At 43.8% G+C, this 23,970-nt stretch overlaps 1 protein-coding gene across 2 annotated transcripts in view; it reads right to left on the bottom strand.

Annotated features, from left to right (window-relative positions):
- Positions 1-23,970, bottom strand: part of MYCBPAP (MYCBP associated protein) — an 835,305-nt gene that overhangs the window by 241,687 nt on the left and 569,648 nt on the right. Inside the window, exons 13-14 of one of the 2 annotated variants that reach the window (XM_085617113.1) lie at positions 21,466-21,612; positions 20,617-21,090 (exon numbers count right to left, since the gene is read on the bottom strand). In XM_085617113.1, coding sequence (XP_085473239.1) covers positions 20,617-21,090; positions 21,466-21,612 — 621 coding nt within the window. The remainder of the gene's footprint in view (positions 1-20,616; positions 21,091-21,465; positions 21,613-23,970) is intronic. The other variant, XM_085617114.1, reaches the window with a different exon arrangement.

Here is a 23,970-nt window from a genome sequence, read left to right as displayed (position 1 = left end):
AAAAACCATCCGGTGGGGGTTTTCCCTTGCCCATGTCTCCTGGAAAAGGCATATATCATGTTCATCAACAAATTCACCCCAGTCAGGGCAGAGCAATTTGTTTTTGATACCTGCCAGGTTCCACGAAAGTAACCTCATCCCACTTACCTGCCCTCTTCCCTCCCTTACGACCTTGGGGGCACCAGCACGGTGAGGTAGAGGGTCACCAGTTCCAACCCCAGACTGCATAACGGATGCCCCCCTCAGTTGACCTTCTCTTATTATGATGCCCGGCACGACGGGGGAAGTTACGGTGTGAGTCCCACTTGATCCTATCCTACCACCTGCCGGATCATTTCGATGAGGGAGGCTAGAGCTATTACCCCTGTTTGTAGATTTCGAGCCACCACCCTCTTTGCCCATCGTGTCATAGCCTGCCGGATCTCTATCCACACCCTTAAGATGTCCCTCCATCTACCCCTCGAGGCAGCCATATCTGTTGTTCACCGGGATATTGAATTTGGGGAACCTAGTATGGGCATCCCTGTTTCTCTCTTGAAAAACCCTGGACCTTTTGATGGAAGTACAGATAGTACAAAGCTTTTAGGGTAAGCTTGAGGTTGTGGGTAAAAAAAGCCCAGAGGACGGAGGCTCATGACTGTTGGTGGATTGTAGCAGTTGGGGGTGGTTTTTAGTAAATTGGTAACAGTTTGAGGGTTATTAAAATTAATGACTACACAGTCACCCGGTTCGCTCTTTCTGCAGTTGCCTACCCACCCAACCCTTCTAACCATTAGTATTTCCCCTGTTGTGTGCAGATTTAGATTCCGTATATAGGTTTCCCGATTTATGTCCTTATATAGGTACAATTCACATTGCCCTTATTTGGACATAGAAATTCAGCCCTTATTTAGACATTGTCCGTACAAACCAAATACAGGCATGGCCACCTACATCCGTCCATCCAACGAATTCTTGGAAAACCAAACCCTTAAGCCTTTAGAAATTTCCCTTAGCTTGAATATTGATTTCTCAAAGAACTCATTAAGTATGCATGAACATCTATTCCTTAGGGGTTCATTCATGACGTTCCTCTGCCCGACTTTTACGTCAATACTGGCATTCCTAGACATCTTCAAGGTATAAATATACCAGAACTTGCCCTGGCAAATTGCGGTTCCCGGAGGATTCGATCCGACCCAGACTACGCGGTTCGCCACAGCAAGTTCGGAAGGAGATCGAGTTCCAGCCTGATGCACTGACCTGATGCTGCCATCCTCCTCGCAGAGAATCCAGCTCCAGTGCTCTCTGACTTCCCTTGTGGGGGGTTAGACTATCGAGTCCAAAAAGGAGATTCCAACCTCTCTCATTCTCAGGTATGGAGCTGACTAGAACTTAGAGAAACGTTTGGCAACTCTGGGCCAAACTAAAATATAGCTAGCTATACTTTAGAAACAGCACCTACTTCAAACCTCGTACTGCACTTAGGTTAGGTACACTGGGGTAGAACAATTTAGAAGCATCAGATGAGTATCACTTTTTAGCATTATGTTATTTATGGATGTATTTTGATTAATATATGTCATAGCTACAAACCATGCTATTGCAGTATTATTTTATCTTACTGCTAACGTCGTACATATTGTACTTCGCAGTCTTTCTTACGATTGTAGCAATTCATATCTCTTGCATGAGAAATAAGACTGTTCAATAAACCCTTTTATTGAAACGCCTGTCTCTCTATTTCTGTGCAACTCTGTAGAAACAAAGCATGCACGATTGACTAAGTGAACCTATTATCTATTGTTTCCAGATTCTGAGATTGTTCCGACTCTAAGGGAAACAAAGTTGTCATGTTTATGAAGTTGTCAGAGACTAATCCCTTCTTGTATATTCGAAATGTTTCTAGTGACCTCTGAGTTAGCTGGCACACACAAGTAATTAAGTTTAATATACTCGATAGAGACATACTGACCTTAGTCCTATGTCAAATCTATAGTGTGTGTTATTCCAATGCGCAGAGCCTATCAGGGATATAGGAACTACACTACATGGCGCCCAACGGTTTGGTAAGGCACTAGTTTAACGCTAGATACTGAAGTAACTCTGTCGTGCTTTTCTCAGAGACCCTCTACTCATAAAACTCCAAAAAGACGTCTGGAGTGGGTAGGGATAATTTCCGCCATAGCTGAGTAGGACGAAAGTCCTATGTATTAGCCGTTTGATTTTGTTCAATGTTGCAGGATACAGTGTTCCAAAATATTGTGCACCTTATCTTTGTTTCCTTGAAGCTTGCTCTGCAAATTTTCATTAAACAATGTCCGAAAACGGCACAAACACCGATACTGGTGGAGCTGTGGCTGACCAAGTCAAAGCAGCTTTTAATCGTACAGGTTTTCAAGAAACCGAGGAGGATGCTATAATCATCCATCCAAATTTAAGGCGAGCCATCACTCTAAAAATGATAAAACATGGCCTGACACCAAGAGGTGGTAGAGCAGTTTTTGTGATAGAGGCACATGAATCTCACCAGACAGAGGTATTCTATTCATGGATAGTATTCCCAGAATCAAATCCAGTAACTTTTTTCACTTCTACAAAGAAGATGAACCACCAGAGGAATATATTCCTATCGAGGATAATGGAAATTCCACTCACATACCAGGATCATGAGCTCTGGTTTAAAGGCGCCCTAAAATATTACAATCACATTACCAGGCTCGGTCCACTAGGTAGACCAGGAGGAACATGGCCGATTTTAGCCGGCTACACATCTCATCCTGACATTGAAAAAATGTCAGATGTGGATCTACTAGCTCAACTCAAAGAGGTAATCAAAATTTATAGACAATTGGTTCAATAAGTCATGCGGACTTTCACAGTCTAACCACCATTAACCATTCAAAATCTAGCCCCTCATCAGGGGAATACACTAAAAATCACTCCACAGACTTTACACGCAGTCATGGGAAAAATTCCCACAAAACGTGAACAAATTCCATTATGGATAGCTCAAAAAATTACTCAAATCGAGGCAGTATTTACTAATACTAGCCCTTATGAGAAACACAGAATTCTAACAATCTGTTTACCAATGGGGATTACACCACATCTGGAAGACTGCACCTCTTGGGGCACAGTCTTTGCTGCTATCTACACAAAAACACATGGTGTTCCGTCTATGGCGGTAATACCTGATGTCCTGAAACAGATTCAAAATGAATACGGGGCAAACCTGCTCTGAATTTAGGTATGAAGTTACTTAAAAATTTCGACCAGGTCTCAACAATAATATTATCTAATATTAAAGGAGAAGCAGTATCAGTGGCGATCCACCAGAAACTAAGGGAATTTGATGTAACAGAACAACCTCAAGAACTAGCCAGAATAATTGAGAAATCCTATGAAGAATTAGGCAGAGACAGTTTGGGGGGTAAACCAGTAAAACCACAACTGTCTGAAAGTTCTGATAAGGTCTTTTCTAAAAACACTCCTACCTCTTCTAAAAAGAAGTGGGAAAATAGCAAACAGAATTCCAAAGAGAAGCGTTCTCATTCCCGAGGCAGGTCTCCTCCACAGAAGGAGCACTCTGAAAGGAGGTACAACCTCAGGAATAGGGATAATTTGAGAAAACCTGACAGATATCAAGATAATGATACACGTTCCTCTCGTACCTTTCAGATATCGTCACAGACATCCGAAAGAAGAGGACAGTCAGAAAACAAGGAAGAACGCGTGAAGTCCAAAGACGATCAACACGTTCAGAAAAATAAAGCAAAACCTCAATTCTCCAAGAAAAAGGTAGCAGGTCTAAAGATCAGACATGCTGAGAATACTGAGTATCCAACTCAGGAACGGAGAATGGGCCCAGACCATGCTGGACAGTGCAGCAGAAGTTACAATAGCTCGCCAAAATCTGAAGGGACTTCTAGAGACAGTGGACTTGAATGAAGACATATAAGTTGAGACTATAAACACCAGGGTTAGTTCTCCACATAGGTTATATGAAATAACACTCCGGATGGAGGGAGACATACCAAGAAAAGTGAAAGGACTCTTTTGGGAGCATCTTTCAAAGGGTTATGATATACTTCTAGCAGAACAGGACTGGCCACCAGAGTTTGTCAGGGAGTGCCCACATGGTGAGGCCATCATTATGCCTGCCTTCTCCAACCATATTCCAGTTCATTTAAAATATACATTAGCCAGGAAATGGGCAGTAGCCCAAGCCCCAGCACTGTATAAAAATCATGTAGGATGGGATGAGGACTCACCTCACCATAAAATCCAGTTAAAAAAATCAACCGACTGCACAAAGGCAGTTCCCAGTTAAGCAAGAAACTAAAAAACAGGTCATGGAGATCTTAGATCAACTTGAATATCAGGGGGTGATTGAAACATGCACCTCATCAATGAACAATCCTTTGTTTCCTGTCTACAAACCAGACAATACATATCGTCTAGTATTGGATTACAGACACTTAACCCCTTCGGTGCTCATGACGGAACGGTTCCGTCATGAGCCACGGTTGAGCTGTGCTCATGACGGAACCGTTCCGTCATGACCACGCCCGCGCAAGATTCCGTCAGCACAGCGGCGGAATCTGCGCAGCATGGAAGGGGTTAAATTCTTGTTGCAAAACATTTGCAGTGCAAAATGCATATAGTACAGCATTAATGAATAACATTGTACGTAAAAAATATAAAACCACATTAGACATTTCAAATGGTTTCTTTTGTCAAAATATTGCATCAGAAAGCAGATATTTGACTGCTTTCTCAATAATGGGGACCCAGCGTCAATTTTGTTGACTGTCCCAGGGATTCAAAAAAAGCCCGGGGTTATTCTCAGCAAGGGTAACAGAGTTACTACAAACTTATGATGACGAGGCACTGTCGTATTTCGATGATATATAACTGACAGACGATGACCTGGATAGGGTGAGCACCATAATATTGGTTTCGCCTCAGAGGGTTACAAATTCAACTTTAAAAACTCAAGAATTGCCCACCTCAACGTCCTGTTCCTAGGATATGAACTATCAAGTGAAAGCAAAAGCCTGGCAGCCAACTTTCTAGAAAAGTGTGCACTGCTCCAACCTCCAAAAACGCTGAAAATTTTACAGTCGATTCTAGGTTTCCTGAATTTTGGAAGAACTTACATTTTAAATTACGCAGAAAGGGAGTAAACCTCTCTACGAATTAATCAAACCTGATTTTAAAATCACACATTGGACACAAAAACACACAGAAATTTTGAGTTCAGTATAAACAGACATGTTCGCAACTAAACACTTGCAAACATGCGTAAACGTACGCAACTTAGTGATCCGAATAATTCCGGGTCAATGCGGATTCACCTACTTAACTTTTAACAAAGGTGAAAAAGTACCAATTGCATACAAATCCCACTTGTATACACAAGCAGAAATGAAATTCACTTCTACAGAAACAATTCTGACAGCAGTTCAAACCGCTGTAGCAAAAGAAAGAGCCCCAGGACAGGGGAAACGCATTATGGTTGTGACTACTGTACCAGCCCTAGAGGCAGTTACAAAGGCTAGCATTCCAAATGCAAAAGCTTTACAATCGAGATGGATACAATGGGTAATTCTCTTGCTGCAACTGATGTTGAATACGTTTTTGATCCATATTTAAAAACACAGGCATTCCTGCAATATGAACACGAATGTCCTCTGCCTACTGAAATTCTCCCTCTCGACCAGAACGAATTTATAATTTATACTGACGGATCTGCACAGCCCGCTACGGGGAGTAAACAAGCTTACAGTGCAGCGTGTGCTATCGTTAAAGGTCGCATGCTAGTTGGCAAATTCAGATCAATGGTCACAAAAACCCAATCTCTAGGAGATAGTACAGCTCAGCGAGCTGAACTACAAGCATTTAAGATGGCACTTGAAAACACGGATCGCGAATTCCCCACAATCATAGTGTGCGATTCCTTTAACTGTGTTCAATCCTACAATGATTATTTACACAATTGGATTCAAAATGGTTTCAAACATGCAAAAGGTGGCACAATCAAGCACAAATTGCTTTGGGAACAAGTAGTTCAGTTGCGAAACGGACTACAGAAGACTCACGTGATACACATGCTGAGTCACCAACGTGATGGCGTTCACGTTGAAGGGAATTCATTGGCTGATGAAGCCACGAAAGGGGCTGTGCAAACGCCTTCCGTACCTGCAATCGCTCGTTCAAAAATGAAAATAGACAGCGAAACAATGCTGGCTGTCAATGCATCAAGCAAAGGCAGCGGTGCGGCATTACCTAAAAAGTTTCCACTCAAATACTCATATATAATTGATGCAAACAATGTTCCGTTTGCTCGAATCCCTGGAGTGGGGGATAGAGTAATTCCAAACATGGAACATAGACTAGGGCTAATCCTAGCAGCACATGAAGGGCTCGGTTCTGCCCATGCAGGTGTTTCCGCCACAGTTGCATTATTAAAACAAAGGTACTGGTGGCCCGGCATTAGACTAGAAATTATGTTTTGGACTGTGAGATATGCCAAAAGATGAAAGTCTCTACTGTGAAACGTCCTGCGCAGACGCCCCTGTTAATTTCAGATAACCATTAGCTTGTGTTTACCTGGACCACTGCGGTCCCTTACAAAGGGATAGGAACTATAAATATATCATGGTCGCAGTGAATTCGTACTCTAGGTTCCTATGGATGTGGCCTCAGCGCTAGGCTGACGCTCGAACAGTTATAAAAGAATTGCGAGTCTTTATCGGCACATACGCAATAGACACACTACATTCTGACCAGGGTCCTGCGTTTAGCTCTAGGGCTTACAAAGAAGCCATGGCCAGTCTGGGCATAGCATTGCGGTTTTCTTCTCCATTCCATCCTGAGGGAAATTCTGTTGTAGAAAGACAAAACCGGGACATAAAGCAGTCTATAACAGCTAGGGTATTAGGTTCGGGTGATGGGTGGGTCAAACATTTATATGGGGTCCAGCGCGCACTTAACAATTTGCCAAGAAGTTCTCTAGGGGGTGTCACTTCATATGAGGTCCTGTTTGGGACTAGAATGTTGGTTCCGGACTTAGATATGAAAGGCACAGTGGTGGAAAATAAACAATTTGATATCAAAGATCATTTGGCTGTTTTACAGGACTTAAATGAACTTAAAAAGCAACAAAGCAACGTGGTCCTGAAGCCAACCACCACTGAGAAAAATCCAGCCGTCCCAGCAAGGCCTGTCTGGATCCCAAAGCTTGGAGATCTAGTCAGAGAAAAGATCGCGGACAAGAAGCAATTTGGGCCTTCTTACAGGCAACCAGTACCTGTCCTAGCAATCCACGGATCAAGAACAGTACTTTTGCCTCCCCTTGCTGGTAAAAAGGAGAAAAGATTTGTGTCCATCGACCTGATCAAACCACACTATGTGGCCGATACTGAACAGTAGGCCAAGTGGACTCCGCCAATGTAGCAGACGCACTCCTCTAGCTACAATCCAAGAGGTTCAAACTGAGAGACTCATCACCTTTGAAGATTTGACAGTACGAAATAGAGGACTAAGCAACAATGCTATGGACCTTGTACCTATTGAGACCCAAATAACAGTTAGTCCAGATACACCTATTTACAACGAAGTAACACATGATCAACTGGTTCCAGCAATTTTATCAAATACGGGTGCAATTCCAACCACTGACAAAACTGCTTCTGACTATTTTATGAACTTTGATACGTTTTCTGAGGATCCCAGCGAGCCTGAAACGACGCCAGTACACAGAACTTTCAAAGAACAAGCAACAGACTTTTATCATCTACTGAAAAAGACTTATCTGGTTTCACCATGGATCGAACTATGGATTGTTTTGGGAATATTCTTCCTTCTACTTTGGTTAGCTCTGGTAATAACTCTGGGTATGCTGATTAATGGAAGATATATTCAAATGGACACAGCAAGTAAAAGAGTGAACTTACTTCTACAGCCACACAAATCACCCCATCGTGAAGCAAGAGACTTTTCAGCAGTGAACATCACAGCGATTCCTATACCTGATGGCATAGTTTGGGACAAAACCGAATATGACATTTTTGGTCCGTCGGAGCTTTTGAAGATTCCACATTTGTTTAAAATTTCATTAAGTGACTTTATAACCTCCAGTACCTTTTCTGATGATTGGGACTTCAAGACTGTTAATAATATGATGTCTGATCTATAGATGTCAACTGCATTTACTAATAATGAATATTTACATGGTTCATCAGACTATAAACAATTGTATTGTTATTACCACTATGGTCATCATTTCTTGCATAAATCTGCAACACCTAGAAATGCATTTATGTATAACCAATGGGAACATTGTCCTACGCCACCAAAGGGTAGCTCGAAAACATTTGCAATGAAACTTCCATATTTTTCAGGGTTTAATATCTCGAATGCAGAGACATTTTACTTTAAGAATGTCAATAAGACAGGAATGAAAAGTATGTTAACGAATACCAAACAGATTTATTCTACAGCCTTTATTGCCCAACTGTCTAGACAGGGTTACGACTTTTGGAAAGACAACATTCAGACAAAAACTGTCTGGGGTACTAAAGATTGGCAAGTACAGGGAATAGAAGCTTTGTTTAGAGCCTGTATCATCCCTGAGCAAATTATGTTTTTGAACAACACTGTCCAACAAACATCATGCCTTGGAATAGCCAAGATAAAAGACATGAACACTCCGTCTATACCTGCACCTACAAGTGAAAGCACTACACAGCGGGAGGTCGACGTACATACTATTTTGAAAAATAGCAGCTCAGATCCTGAATGGGGAAAATGGTTGCTCTGGCCCTTAGACACAAACAACTGTCAAGATAGATTCCTGAACAAGACACAACGTTTTACCTTTCATAGACCAGACCCACATTATGTCCAAAGACAGCATCCAGGGGTAGTAACAACTTACAGTGTAGGGAAACTTTGCCTTGATTGGCTACAGAAAGCTACACTAGAGGATGTAAAACAACACTTAACTTTACTTCAAGAAGGCGCAGACCTTAGGGAATTCTTGCTAGGTCCAAAAAAAAAACGTGTCAAAAACGTTTCATATATGCCGGTATCTACGCTGCTTATAATGAAGCATGGAAGGTCACCCAAGCAGAGACTGCAGAACGAATACGAGAAATTGATCATATTAATTTAGAGAAATCTCTGTCTGTAGTAGACAATGGGTTAACGACTCTGTCGTCCAGGATATATTCTTTGGACAGCATTGTATCCTCTGTCATAGACATCATGGAACAAGACTAGGTCATGTTGCAACATGGTCAGTCACAGCTACGTTCTATCATGCTATTAGACTAGACGCTTCAAAACCTGCGTTCTGGCTATGTGCCTTGGCATTTAATCGTCACTGTTTGCAGAATTCAATCTCACTGATAGACAGATCAAAATGGCACAAAGGGGAGCAGACTATACGGTGCTGAGCATTGAAAAACTGGAAAAAATAACCATTCACAGTGGCAGAAAAACCAGCTACTGAGTGGATCATACATGGTAAGATTACTCTACCTGTTATGACTTTCCATTTTCAGTATTGCCTAAAAATATACCAGCAGGCAAATATGAAAGGTTGGGTAAAGAATGCATCAAGACATCCTGGGATTTACCTTACACACATAGATGTTGGAGTTGGGGACGTGAAGTGTTTCTTAGAGGTGAAAACTGTGAACATGCACTAAGTGGTTCTCTCCTTTGTCAGGGTATTAATGTACACGGGGCCTGTGACGGTTCCACTACAAACTTATCCTGCCACCTGCACGGTTCACCTGCAGCAGTGATTAATCCAATCTTTAGTCAACTTTCAAATGGGAGTTACAATATGTTGAATGAACACAGCTGCTGTGGCATGCTGCCAGGTATCCCATATCTAGTAATGGTTACATCCAGGGTCACTTGCTGTATGCAAGCCTTTATGGCCTTCACTGAATATCTCTTCTATACGAATTGATACTCTAAGCAGAATGAAAGCCATTCTTTTGCAAAAAACTGTGCCTTTGACCTCTGCCAACGAAACTTATGATCTCCAAGTCGCAAGGACTTCTGCGGAGATACATACCCTTGTGTATACAAGCTGCCCTGTGCATTTATCAGAAATGTTAGGTCATATCTTAAACATGTCTGATACGAGCGGTATTGTACTTGTATTTAAGAACGTATGTGTAGGACTGTTAGCACCTTTTCAAGCAGTCCTCGGAATTTTTCCAAACTTCGTGCACTCTGTGTTTGGTGGACTGCCGCTCCTTTTAGCACTCGTTGCAGGGATACTATTTTTGCTCCCACTGCTACGATATGGCAAGCCACATCACCAGCGACACCCAGTTCACCATGGAAAGAACTCTATTGGAGATGACGTGTCGTGAGCGCATCGTCCAAATTCTGAGTTTACCTCGTCTATGAGAATTAAACACCACTTGGCTTCTGTCATTCAGACCAATATGTCAAGATTGCATCTTACCCATTCTACGCAGCCTGCTATGCGGTGAAGAATGCGTGCTGGACATTTGTCTGACACTCCCATCAGTCATGCCTACGGATATCGATACTCTGCTGGACCCGATAACGGCCCATGCTATGTGTTGTCCCCAGCAGGCTATCAATTCTGATGGCGGCATTCATTGAGATCTCACAGACGCAACATGCTACTGCTGAGGTACGAGAGGAGACACCAGGCGCACAGGTAAAATCCAATACGGACATTGCTGATGCTTCCCATGCTGAAGGCGATAGTTCGTATCTATGTGCTGTTGATCTTCTACACGAGGTATTCCAACTCTCACCCACAACGGTAGACGACTTGTTGTTTACAGGATTAGAAAATGTTATGTTTTCTCCATCCCCACACACTGACTTTTGATTCAAGCCCACAGCCCACAGTGTTCCGGCGAGACTCTGAATTTGGCCTTCATTCCTTTTCAAACGTAATACTGACTTTGGAACTTTTTCTATGATTATATATTCTTTTTCTTCCCCCATCCCAATGCCTTTAATATGTACAACACTTTATGCATAGCAATGGTTTTGTAATGTATTTTTAGAACATATGTTTTAGATATGCTTTTAGCTTGTTTTAGCAAACTCATGCAATACTCTGTTTTAAGGTATGTTTAGAACGTTTAGGATTACGAAACTGGAGTGGGTGTTCTGTTCAGATTTAGATTCCGTATATAGGTTTCCCAATTTATGCCCTTATATAGGTACAATTCACATTGCTCTTATTTGGACATAGACATTCGGCCCTTATTTAGACATTGTCCTTACAAACCAAATACAGGCATGGCCACCTACATCCGTTAATCCCAGTCACAACGAATTCTTGGAAAACCAGACCCTTTAGCCTTTAGGAATTTCCCTCAGCTTGAATATTGATTTTTCCAAGAACTCATTAAGTATGCATTGTGAGTGAGTGGGTTTTTGTTGCAGTAAACCCCCACTTTTTTAATTTTTGGTTGCCAGACTACTGATGCTCTTTGACTTGGTGTGCCCTGGGCTCCTGCCAATCAGGTGCCCAGGGCCTGTGTTCCATCCCTAAAGACTGCCTAACAGCCAAAGCCCAATTGGCATCTCTGGCCACATGTCAGCCCCTGGTAAATGGTACACTAGGTACCCAGGGTGTTGTGACCAGAGAAGGCCCCTAAGGGCAGCAGCACTTATTGTGCCAACCTAAGAGGCCCTGTACCCTGACATACACACACTGCCTTTGCAGGCTGAGTGTCTTGGTGCAGAACTAAACAGAGAGTCGACATGGCACACATCCCTGTGTGCCATGCCCACAACACACACTGCCCTGGCATACCTCAGTCACCCCTCTAGCTGGGTGCCCTATGCCAGTGGTGTGAGCACAGGTGCATGAGCCCTGTGCCCCTACAGTACCCAGGTCCATTCCTGGGCACTGTAAGTGCAGTGCTATCATTAGGAGTATATGGCGCTGGGAGGTCGTCAACACGAACTCCACAGCACCATGATGGCAACACTGAAGACTGAGAAGTTTGGTATCAAACTTCTCAGTACAGTAAGCCCATACTGATGCCAGTGTGGGATTTACTGTAAGATGCACCACAAAGGGCATCTTAGGATGCCCCCTGAACCTAACTTACAATCCACGTCCTGTCTGAGGGGCTGCCTAGGCTGCCACACAGCAGCCATGTTGCTGGACCCCTGGTTAGAGAGACATCCGCTCTCCTGGGCCTGCAACAATGCACATCCTGGGTGAGGTGCTAGGTCTCCTCCCCCAGGATGGGCAGGGGAAGCTTCAAAGGCATGCCGCCTTTGTGAGCTTCTTCAGGCCACTTGCTGTACTCAGCAACTGACACCCACCGGTTCTGACCCCCTCTCTAGCGGGAACATCGGCGGGAAAAGCTAAGTGAGGAAAGGGGGTGTGCCAGCCTCTGCCAACCCCACCCCTCAGGTGGGAGAAGCGAGGTGAAGCACATCCCCGGGCTCTCGCCATCTTGAAGATGGGGAGCCCTGCCCAATCAGAACTAGGCTACTGCCCCCCTCCCACAGGAAAGTAGCAGTATAGGGGGTGTACCCACCCCAGGGAGGGGACCCATTGGTCCCTGCCCTTTACCTACCTGTAACACCCCTAAATTTAGTATTTAGGGGCACCCTGAACCTCAGATCCAGATTCCGAAACAAGAAAGAAGAACAAGGAACAAGAAGACCTGCCGTGCAGCTGCTAACAAGAGCAAGACAACAACTGCTTTGGCCCCAGCCCTACTGGCCTGTCGACCCTCGAACCTGCCCCTGCTAAACCCCGGCATCTCCAGTGGTCAGCAACCTCAAAAACCCCGGAGGACCTGTCTGCCTTGTGACTCTCACTACCTGGGACTCCCACGAGCAGTGGTACTGCTCAAAGCAAGTAACTGACCCCTGGCATCAGCCAGGACCCGCGAACCCTGCACACTCTGCACCCGCCAAGCCTGGCCTGTGCCGGAGTGGACAAAGACCTCGTAGACGTCCCCCTGGTGACTGTGTCCCCGAATCCGGCACCCAAGGACCCACCTCGACGCTCCTGGCGACGCCTGCAGCCTCAGAACCAGGGACCCCTCCTCCAACCGCGACCAGCAGAGGGAAAGATTTCCCGACACACCAAAAGGCATCCCTGCAACCAGTGCCCTGCGGCCCCCTGTGCCAAACTACTGGGTGCCTACCTATCCTCCAACTACCCAACTTACCTCTCGAAGTGGTGGTCACACCTGAAGAATCTTCGTCCCCGAGCTTGCAGCATTTGTTCGTTCTTGAGCTTCTCAATTGCAATCCATTGAGCGCCCGACAGCTCAAAAGCACCCTGCACCCAGCCGCCCGAGTGCCCCTGGCAGTGCAACCTCTACTCTAATCTACTTCCCCATTTGCCCTGAGCAAGTGACCAGGAGCCCAGCTCCCACAACCGCGTGGCCTGCTAGCCAGCAGCCACCAACCAAAGGCCCCCTGCCTCCCATAGGATAACAATGGGCCTAACTCACTCTGCACCCGGCTGCCCCTGTGCCACTGAGGGTGTAACAACTGTACTTACCTGACCCTGTGAGACCCCTGAGTCTATGCCCAGAACCTTAACTCTGCCAGCCGAGTACTTACCCAAAAGCAGATAACTCACTTTTCTTCCATAGGGTAACATTGACTGGTTTCACTTGGAAATTCTTCTAAGTGTCGAGTTTTGAAACTTTAAAATATTCATCTACAATCAGCCGAAAACGAATTTACTCACCTGTTATCCGGAGAGATCCCAGTGCTGGATCTTGGTGCCCAGCACTGACCCTGAAAAGTAATTACAACCGTACTTACCTTTAACTTGATTTTCCTCCATAGGATAACATTGCCTGGTTTTCACCAGAAATTCTTCTGTCGATTTTGCAAACTTACAAATATTCGTTAAAAATCGCCTGTATAACAAAATCACATTCTTTCAACTGTTTACAGGAGATGCCCTAGTGCTGGATCCAGGATCCAACACTGAGTTAGAAAAAGTAACCATAACCCCACTTACCTGCTAAGTGAATTTCCTCCCTTAGGATAACATTGGTGATTCTATGTGAAAAAGTTTCTAAGTGGCAACTTTTAAAATACAATAATATTCCTTAAAAATCATAACTGTAACCAAAACGTATTTACTTAATTCTTTACAGGAGATGTCCCAGGACGGAATCTAGGATCCAGTCCTGTGGTAAGAAAAGTAATCCAAAAAGTAATTATTGCATTTAACTAGAAATTCCCATTGAGCTCAATGTATAATTGTGTTTGAAATTGTGTTGCCTATTGCAACAATTGTAACATTGCATTCAAAAGTCTATTGCCTATTGAAAAGTATTTATATAAAGCATCTCATTCTGAGAAAGTATATTTTGATAACTATTGTTGGTTCTAAAATAAAACAAGCATATATTTTTATATACAAACCATTGGCCTAGAGTTCAGTTCTTGAGTGTGTGAGACCATTTGCTGACTGAGTGTGTACAACAAATGCTTTACACTGTCCTCTGATACTGCCTTACTGCTCGACCAAGCTACCACTTTAAAGAGTAAGGTTATATCTAACTTTAGCCTCTGCCAAACCTCTGGGGACTGTGGACTATGTTATTTATGTATGTATTTTGATTAATATATGTCATAGCTACAAACCATGCTATTGCAGTATTATTTTATCTTACTGCTAACCTCGTACATGTTGTACTTCGCAGTCTGTCTTACGATTGTAGCAATTCATATCTCTTGCATGAGAAATAAGACTGTTCAATAAACCCTTTTATGGAAACGCCCGTCTCTCTATTTCTGTGCAACACTGTAGAAACGAAGCATGCACGATTGACTGAGTGAAACTTATCTATTGTTTCCATGATTCTGAGATTGTTCCGACTCTAAGGGAAACAATGTTGTCATGTTTATGCAGTTGTCAGAGACAAATCCCTTCTTGTATATTCGAGAAGTTTCTAGTGACCTCGGAGTTAACTGGCACACACAAGTAATTAAGTTTAATATACTCGATAGAGACATACTGGCCTTAGTCCTATGTCATATCTATAGTGTATGTTATTCCAATGCACAGAGCCTATCAGGGATATAGGAACTACACTACACCCCTGCTCTGGCATGGTCAAAGTGCTTGTCTCTAGCCAGCCAGAAGAGACATTTGTTTCTCGGCTGAAATTGGGTTTCCTTAGTGTTCAATTCAGTTGGCGGGACACCTGTCAAAACAGCTACGTACGAGCAGCAGGGAGGGGGAAGATTTATATTGGGCAGGTCTGTATTTGAATAGGCCTGTCTCCCCTCACTGGGTTCTTGTACCTGTTGCCCTCTGACTTGTCTGTTAATAACTTGATCTTGGGTGCTGGATGTGTCACGCTGCCTATGGGGGGATGACCTATTTTTTACTCTGAGCTCATGGCTTGGACCCCTGCCTCTCTGGTGCATAAGGTCATTCTGCTCCCCAATTCTTGTTTGGTAGGGGGACCATCGTGGTCATGTATCTCCGCCCCGGGCCGGGATATTGGGCCCACGCTGTCTGCCTGGCAGCCCATGTCAATCCCTCTCCCCATCTTACTAGGGGAATGGTTATGAGAGTCAGTTGATCTAGCTTCCCTTGTTGCCAGTGCTTTCTCCAGACTGTCTAAACGCTTGATAAGGGGGGTCACTTCTTCTCTGATAATGCCCCTCAAGTTGTTTTGCAAATCTGTCATCAAATTCAGAGCCCACGCCGGATAGGTTGGGTGTATGATGTCTGTCGGTGTTCTACCAAGGGTCAGTTCTTGTCCTTCCCTCTCCAAGTGGACTGTGTTGCCCTCACAGCATTTCTTTCTGTTCTTTTTTGGACCAACCTCCAGTGATGGCTTGCACTTTCCATTCTTAGGAATGTTCATGGTAGTTTTACTCTTTTGCACTACTTTCTTGTAGGGGACAGCCAGTGGTGGAGGTGACAGGGGTTCAACGTCTGACTTAGTTTTGGAGATGTCTGGTGGCATAGCCACATCGGGCGGTGGAATAAATAAGTCTGGTGTAAGTGAAAACCGCCTTTCTGTTAGCCAATTTCAGTATCTACCGCCCCTATTGCCCGCTGCAACATTTTGTCTATAGCTGCTGGAGATGGCGGCATTGAAGGTACACTGGTAGTTTTGGCTTTAGCTCGACCTACCCTCCTCCCCATTTTGCAGCCTCCTACTGGTCCAGTACCCCAAGGCTCTCTGCCCTAAATCTAAACAGCAGGTGACTATTGTATAGGACCTGTGTTTAGCTTCACCACTTGGGAGCAAAAACCAGAGAAAGCCAAAGGCCAATGACCAGGTGGAACAAAAAATGCAGACTACCCCAACAACTTCCTCCTACTGCCCTGCCAACCCAATTGCTCGATGAATGTGGTGTTAGTTCAGTCTGCTGGACCTTGAAGCTCCACAGAACACAGTTCGAGCCAGTGGTGTAAATGATAAATCCTTGATAGAAACTGCTTAATGCAGAGGGACACTAGAGGGCTTACCCTCTAGTACTGCTGAGTCACGGGTCGCCACGGACAGGGGTTCTGGCCCTGCCCTGCCTCTTCCTGACGATGACGGGCCCGCCCTTGGCCCGGGCTTTGCCGCAGGAGTGGCGGACATATGTGGCTCCAGCTTCATATTGGGGGACCAGACGGAGGTGATGTGGATTCGCACACTGCCAGCTGTTAGTGTGCAAGAGAAATGCTGAGACTATTTTCCAGATCCAGTCTAGCGCCTGGGGATACTCACAAGGTGACCCATCAATGTGAACACTGATAACGACTGATTTTTAAAGTTTTGAAAGCACGGAAAAAACCCCACCATCATTCAAATCACATAAAATCTGAAAGCAAGAAAGCCTTTGAACAAGAAAATAATGGAGTAAACTACATTTGCTGTTTCTGTGAGGGGAATATATCAAAAATTAAGTTCCATGATACATAAGCAAGACTGAAAAAGAGCCCTGTGTTCCTTTCACACAAGCATATATATTTCTGTGATGACAGAGATATGTGTGTTAACTATTTCAAGTTTAACTAAAAACTTAAATTTATTTAAAGCCTTTATTTAGAACTGTTTCAAGTTGAGGGAACTGAAGTGCTTCACAACTTTCCTCTAATAAAAGGACTCTATTACCCTTTCTGGGTCTATTCCACAGTTTTTAACAACTGTGAAAACAAATGGAAAGTATTGGTTCTGGCAGAGATCCCATAGCTAATGTCCTGCCTCTCTTCCTTGGAGAACGGTGACTCGCTGGCAGAAACCCTCGGAGTATACCTTAATACTACAAAAAAAGTGCCTACAGATTAGGTGGCCAATTTAGAGTTTGGTGGATAGTGTTAGTACTGTCACCGCCGCGGAGTACTTTACACCCGCCGTGGTGAGGGCAATCCGCCCGCCAAAATTAAGGATGCCCACCCGACATCTCTAACATTAACAAGATCAGCTGTCACGGGGTTCACTATAAATGGACTGAAAGTGTACTGTGCGACTCCATCAACATGACAGAGCTGCACTGCACTGCACATTTTCATTTTATTTTTTCTGTCTTCCAAAACAAAATCCTGAAGAGGGGTTTTGCTTTTGGAAATAAAAAAAGCAATGATCTTCTCGCCATGAGAGTTTTGCGAAAGTAAAAACTGGCCTTGTGTCTGCCCAGTCAGGAGGACACATGGCCAAACTGCTGATTACCCTTACTCTGTCAGGCCATCGGAGTGGCATGCAGGTGGCAGAGATGGATTAGTCTCTACATAGGTCTGTCTGTCTATTAATCAGGCGGGTGGACCTTTAGTTTGGCAGGGAGTGTACTCCGTTGCCCTTGTGATGGAGTACACTCTCTGTCAAACTCTAAATTGACCCCTTATATCCTGTCCTTATCACATCTCTACATCGAATGCCACAGTCAGATGTACGCAAACTACAATATGTTAAAGAAGAACTGATAACTGCCTAGAATATGTAGCAGAAAGTGAAAGTCTGAAAGTCATAGTTACTGAGAGGCATTGCGTATCCTGACATAATATATTATGAGAGTTATCCTTTTCGTCAAGCTAGGAACTGACGCATATTCAAAAATATGTGGAGACCCCAATCCACTACGTCAGAACAACGGCTTAATATAATTTTCTTTACCCTTCTGTTTCTCCAAATATGACAATGTTAGCAACAGTTAATTCTGCTAGACGAGTATTCGGGGAGAGTGAGTGAGTGTGAAGTTTATCTAAGTTTATCTAAGTGAGCAATCCGTATGTAAAACTGCACCGTTAAACAATTAATTGGAACAACTGGAGTAACCTCAGAATTGTTTACATTATTCAGGTGTGAAACAACAGAAATATAGTAGCCTCTGACGTCTTAAAAAAATAGAAGTTCTCTTAATGTGAACTCTGGGACAGCCTGCTTCTATAACTTTAGTAAGATCTAAATCATCACTGTCTATGTAGAGGAAAACTGCGTATCCTGATTTAGTTTCTGCCCTCTTAACTATCAACTGTAAAAGTAACACAGAACCTCTCTGTTAACGTGGGACTCAAATGTCTTGATGGCTTCTACTAGGATCAACACTTATGAGTTCTTCACTGCGGAATGGCTTACTAGCCTCTGACAAAAGCATTGTCCTGACTTGCAACTTCTAATAATACAACACAAAATATTTCTGCTAGTGTATTTGGCAACTTAGAAGCTGTACAACACACACCTCAAAGAAGACTCATCATACTGGAAAATACAGGGGGCCCGATTCACAGAACTAACTTAAGACAAAATCCTAAACTTACTACCATTTTGGTATTCACAGAAGGAACTTACTCATTTTGGTATTCACAGAAGGCACTTACTCATTTCGGTATTCACAGAAGTTAGGACTCCTAACTTTAGGACTCCTAAATGCCTTCTGTGAACACCGAAAGTCTTAAAATTAGGATTTTTCTCAGTTTAGTAGTAGTATAGTTAGGACTCCTAACTTTAGGACTCCTAAATGCCTTCTGTGAATACCGAAAGTCTTAAAATTAGGATTTTTCTCAGTTTAGTAGTAGTATAGTTAGGACTCCTAACTTTAGGACTCCTAAATGCCTTCTCTGAATACCGAAAGTCTTGAAATTATGATTTTTCTCAATTTAGTAGTAGTAAACTTAGGACTCCTAACTTTAGGACTCCTAAATGCCTTCTGTGAATACCGAAAGCCTTAAAATTAGGATTTTTCTCAGTTTAGTAGTAGTAAAGTTAGGAGTCCTAACTTTAGGACTCCTAAACTGAGAAAAATCCTAATTTTAAGCCTTTCGGTATTCACAGAAGGCATTTAGGAGTCCTAAAGTTAGGACTCCTAACTTCTGTGAATACCGAAGTGAGTAAGTGTCTTCTGTGAATACCAAAATGAGTAAGTGCCTTCTGTGAATACGAAAATGGTTGTAAGTTTAGGATTTTATCTTAAGTTAGTTCTGTGAATCAGGCCCACCGTATCTAGGAGTGGATAAACAGTCCTCGAGTTTTGGAGGAAATAATGTCTCCAGTTAGTTTAATTACTAAAGTGTAGCCCTTCCTGAACAATTCATTTTTGCTCTCAAATGGCCTGTTTTCAAGTATATAACAGATACATGTTGTTTCTTGTAGTTTGCAACAAGCCTAGTTCTTGCAAAACGAATTATACTGAACATGTGCAAATTGATTGTTGAACAAATTATCAGCCCATGCAAACCCACCAGAAAAGTGTTTCTAGCCACCCAGGGGTATAAATTAACTTCTAAAAACATCTAGTACAAGTATTTAGAATCTTATGACAAATTCATTAGCCCTTTTTTACTTGCACAGTACTACCTGATTGGGTCTTTACGAAAGGTTGTTGGATTTCTTCATTATTTGTGACTTGTATGTATTGTTCAGAATATGTATCAAATTATCTTTTTATTCTATGTTTAGGTTGTGTTGGCAGATAGCTGCACTCCTATTACAATGTGAATAAACTTTATGATATACATAATGCACGGCCCTTTAAAAAAATCCCTTAACAAATTTTCCACGGATCAATTTTTGCCCCAACCTACCCACCCTTGTTCAACTTTAACCTACTGAAGTACGGTTGTCTGGGATTTAGATGATTTTGTTTTATTTAAAATATTAAAAATCAAACAGATGGCTAACAAAATGTGGAAAAAGTTAAAAGATACTCTTGGCATATCCTGTGAGGTTTATATTTAATCATTTTATATTCCTTAGCTGTTTCCAGAAGTGTGTTTGTGTGCTGTGCATGAGTGACGAACTCATTTGCTTGCTATATCATATTCATGCATAGCATAAGGTCATATACTCTAACAAGTGCAAGCTTAGAACTCACTGCAGTTTGGCTCAAACCTCAGCTGTCCACAGAGCCTCAGGTTCCAGTATGTGAGGGATAGGTCACCTTGCTCAGAGCAATTTGTTCCAAGAAGAAGAATAGTAAAGTGTGTTACTTACACAATTACTAAAACTTAAATTATCACTCTACTCTATAAAGTATCCATACGTATATTTGATGTACTGACAGATTCACGCACACAGATACCTTACTAAACACCCTCCTATAGATACCACCCTGCCAGCTGCAAAACATATGGTAACTCTCATCCAGCCAACATAAGAAACTTAAAAATAGAGCAACCAGCACCTGTTTGAAATCATCCATTGACAGATTCCAGGAAGAGGCGGGGCCTTCTAACTTCTCTGGGTGGATTATGTGGCTCCTGACCTCTCCAATTGCAAGACTCATGGTACCTCTGACCTCTTCGATGGTGGAACTCTTGTCTTTGATGGGATGCTGACTATTACTGAGCTCTGTGGCAGAGGCACCTTTTAAATCCCTCACTTGTTCTGGAGCGGGACTTTTGAGGTCCCTAATCTCAATAGAAGGTAAGCTCTTGGGGTCCCTGATTTCAGTGCTAGGGGAAGTTTTGGAATCTCTGACCTCTGTGTATGGAAGATTCTTGAGATCCGGAACCTCTGTGATGGAGAGCATCTTGGAATCGACACCCACTTCAGTGGGATGGCTTTTTGAATCTTCATCTTCTTCAACTGTGGGAAAATCCACTTGGTGCTTCCACACTCCATGCATCTCTCTCACCACATGATCTTTGTAGTATAACTATTAACAAAAAAAGCAGAAGAAAAGTGCAGGATGACATGAAACAGAGAGGAAAAAATTTGGCTGAAGTGTAAAAAGAGCAAGGAAAGCATGCTAGGGGAAAACAAAATACACATACTCGCTCTTTGCTGTCACGATTGCTTGTAATTCCTAAGATATACTAAAGGATATACTAAAGAAACATTGAATCTTCTACTGCCTCTTCACACAAAAAACAATCCGGAATCTGAATCTTAAGAGTCTTACTTTAATAGATATGGGGAGGTCATCACTGTCCTGGGTATCCACTCCACATACAAACATCTCAAAACCCAGTATTGGGCATCTGTAAACTTGCTTTTTGCAAGTTATCACCCATTATTAACATGTTCCTACCTGTGGATTCTTCATTCTGAATAAGTCCTCCTCCGAGACATAAGTATTGATTGGTGACGGTGGTCGCTCAGGGCTCCGGACACCACTGAGCAAATCAAGCAACAGCTCCTCTGCGATAACAACCGCTTCCTTAGCTTCCAGTTCACTCTGAGACAAGGGGCAGAGAAAGAAAAGGATAGATGTCAGCAATAGGGCACAGAGACAACTCTGACGCTTACTGACTGGCTACATAAACTATATGACTTACTAGGTATGGAAAAATTGACAGCTGTTGTAGACCATAAACTCCCACAATTTGACAAGATATGTGGTCCATGCACACAATTCCTTGTGTGAACCTTCCAGTTCACTTGCCCGGCATACAGTTGCAAACACTTTAACTCACCAGCATAAAGATCAACAATGAGTGACTGAGAAAGAGCAGACTAGAGACTTCCATGCTCTCCCCGCAACCTAATACCATTGCTTCCTCATGGCAGCTAGAATAGTCGAGCAGTTCTCTTCCCTCACAAGCATTAACTATCCCTTCTCTCCTCTTCCCCCCCCCAGCCTCTAAAATGTTTGACTGGATTGACCTGCTTCCCTAATGATACTCCCTTCCCGCTACCTACCCTAGTTTGTCTATATTCTTACCCTTGTATTATAGCTCACTGGCCAGTAGATGTAGGTGAGGTCCATGTTTGTATTTTTTATATTTCTTAGAAACTAATAAAAGATATTTAAGCCATAACACTAGAGATTAGGGAAATTAACAAAGGCTTTGACAAGGAGGCCAAAAAGGCAGTCCTTTGGGAAGTCCTGATTATATGTGTTTTCTGCAGTAGCAAAGTGGACCGCAATTGACGCTCTGCACTAATAGAAGCATGTTACAGTTCTGCCTGTGCTGTAAATGTCAAGGTACCTATAGAGCGCACTGTCACCAGACGGCCACCTTGTGGTGTCGCCTTTTGCGGTTTCCTGGCGCTGATACTCATACCACTGTGGAACCCCTCCTGGCTTTCCCTGTGAAGTGTCCACTCCTTAGAGCACCAATAAAGTTTATTTTGTAGCCCACTAGCTGATTATTTTAATTATCCCACTCCACCACTACTTCACTTTCACTACACATAGTCCACAAGTTTCTAGTGCTCCTACGTAACACCGCAAGTCGTAGCACGCCTCAGTCCGTAGAGGACTGGGAGGACCCCTATGATGAAGCATGTCACCGTGGGGAAACCCTGGTGAGTGAGGGGACTATAGAAAGAGATAATTCTTCCCTTTCTTTCTAAAACGGTGTCCTTAAGGATCAAATTGTTTCCTACACCTTTTGTCTTTCCCGGTTAGGTTCCTGTCTACTTGACTCGTTCAGGTAGTTTTTTTGATAATTATATTAGTGGTGGGTGAACCTAACCTTAAACCTCTACTTTCCCCTTATTTCTTGATAAACACCCCCAGGGTGAAGCCAGGCATCCTTAGCGCTGTTGGGGCCGGTGTGGAGGCTAAGCAAGCTATTGGCCAGAGTTGCAGCGTGGGGCCCATGATTAGAATAGGCACCGAGGCGAGACTAGACAGGTCCGAGGAAATTGAGCCCGAGCCCCGCCGAGGCGGGAATCGAACCCTGGTCCCTGGCCAGAACTCTGCTTCAGGGTCTGCCGCTCTAACCATTGAGCCACAATCCTCCACTGTGCTGCATGCATTTCCCTATTTATTTGGGGCATCTGGTACTTTTGACCTCTGCAGGCAGTGTAGTCAGTGCGGCATGCTAAACACGTCTGAGCAGGTGGGGGGCCAGCGGGGGCACGTGGGTCTGGGTTTCAGATAGCGGCCTCGGAGAGGGGGAGAGGGACAGCCAGCACGGTGGTGAGGCCTGGTGGTACACAGGACCCCCCAGGTTGTAGTAGCCTGGCAGGGGATAACGTGAGGCCGGCAGGAAGGGGGGCGATGCCAGCGGCACGCATGATGGCCCCGACCTACCCTCTAGTGAGGGATCACGCAGCGAGCACAGTAGTACTGGAGTGTGCCGGAAAGAATGGCATGAATGCTAAGGGTCAGAAGAGAGTGGTGTATGATGAGGTGTGGGGTGCAATGGAGAGTGAGGCTGAGATTGTGCTGGATTACAGGGATGAGAGCAACGAGTGGGAAGAGGGAGAAGTGCATGAGGATTGAGAGGATGCTGTGTGACACTCTTGGGCAGCGGGAAAGGCAACCAGCAAAATTGGTGTTTTACAGGAGGCAAGTGTGGACAAAGACAAGGTGAAGCCCGTGGAGCAGAAGAAGAACAGCAGCCGTGGCAAGGACAAGGAGGTTCAAGGCGGACTCTCAGGTAATGGGGATCGGTGGACGCATGGGACGAGCGAGACATGGGCATTAAAAAGAAATGCTGCCAATCTGTGGGTGTGGGTGATGGGACAGTGAGAGACTTGGCAACAAAAACAGGTGCAGCTGCGGCGCCTGTGTTGGCGAAAGGGAAATCCGGTGCCAAGTGTTTGGTGGGTGCATGTGTCCAGACGGACAATCTGGAAGGGA

Source organism: Triturus cristatus, chromosome 7, assembly GCF_964204655.1.
Source record: "Triturus cristatus chromosome 7, aTriCri1.1, whole genome shotgun sequence".
NCBI lineage: Eukaryota > Metazoa > Chordata > Amphibia > Caudata > Salamandridae > Triturus > Triturus cristatus.
Note: the sequence above shows the minus strand (reverse complement) of the source record. Positions and strands in the feature narration are given on the sequence as shown.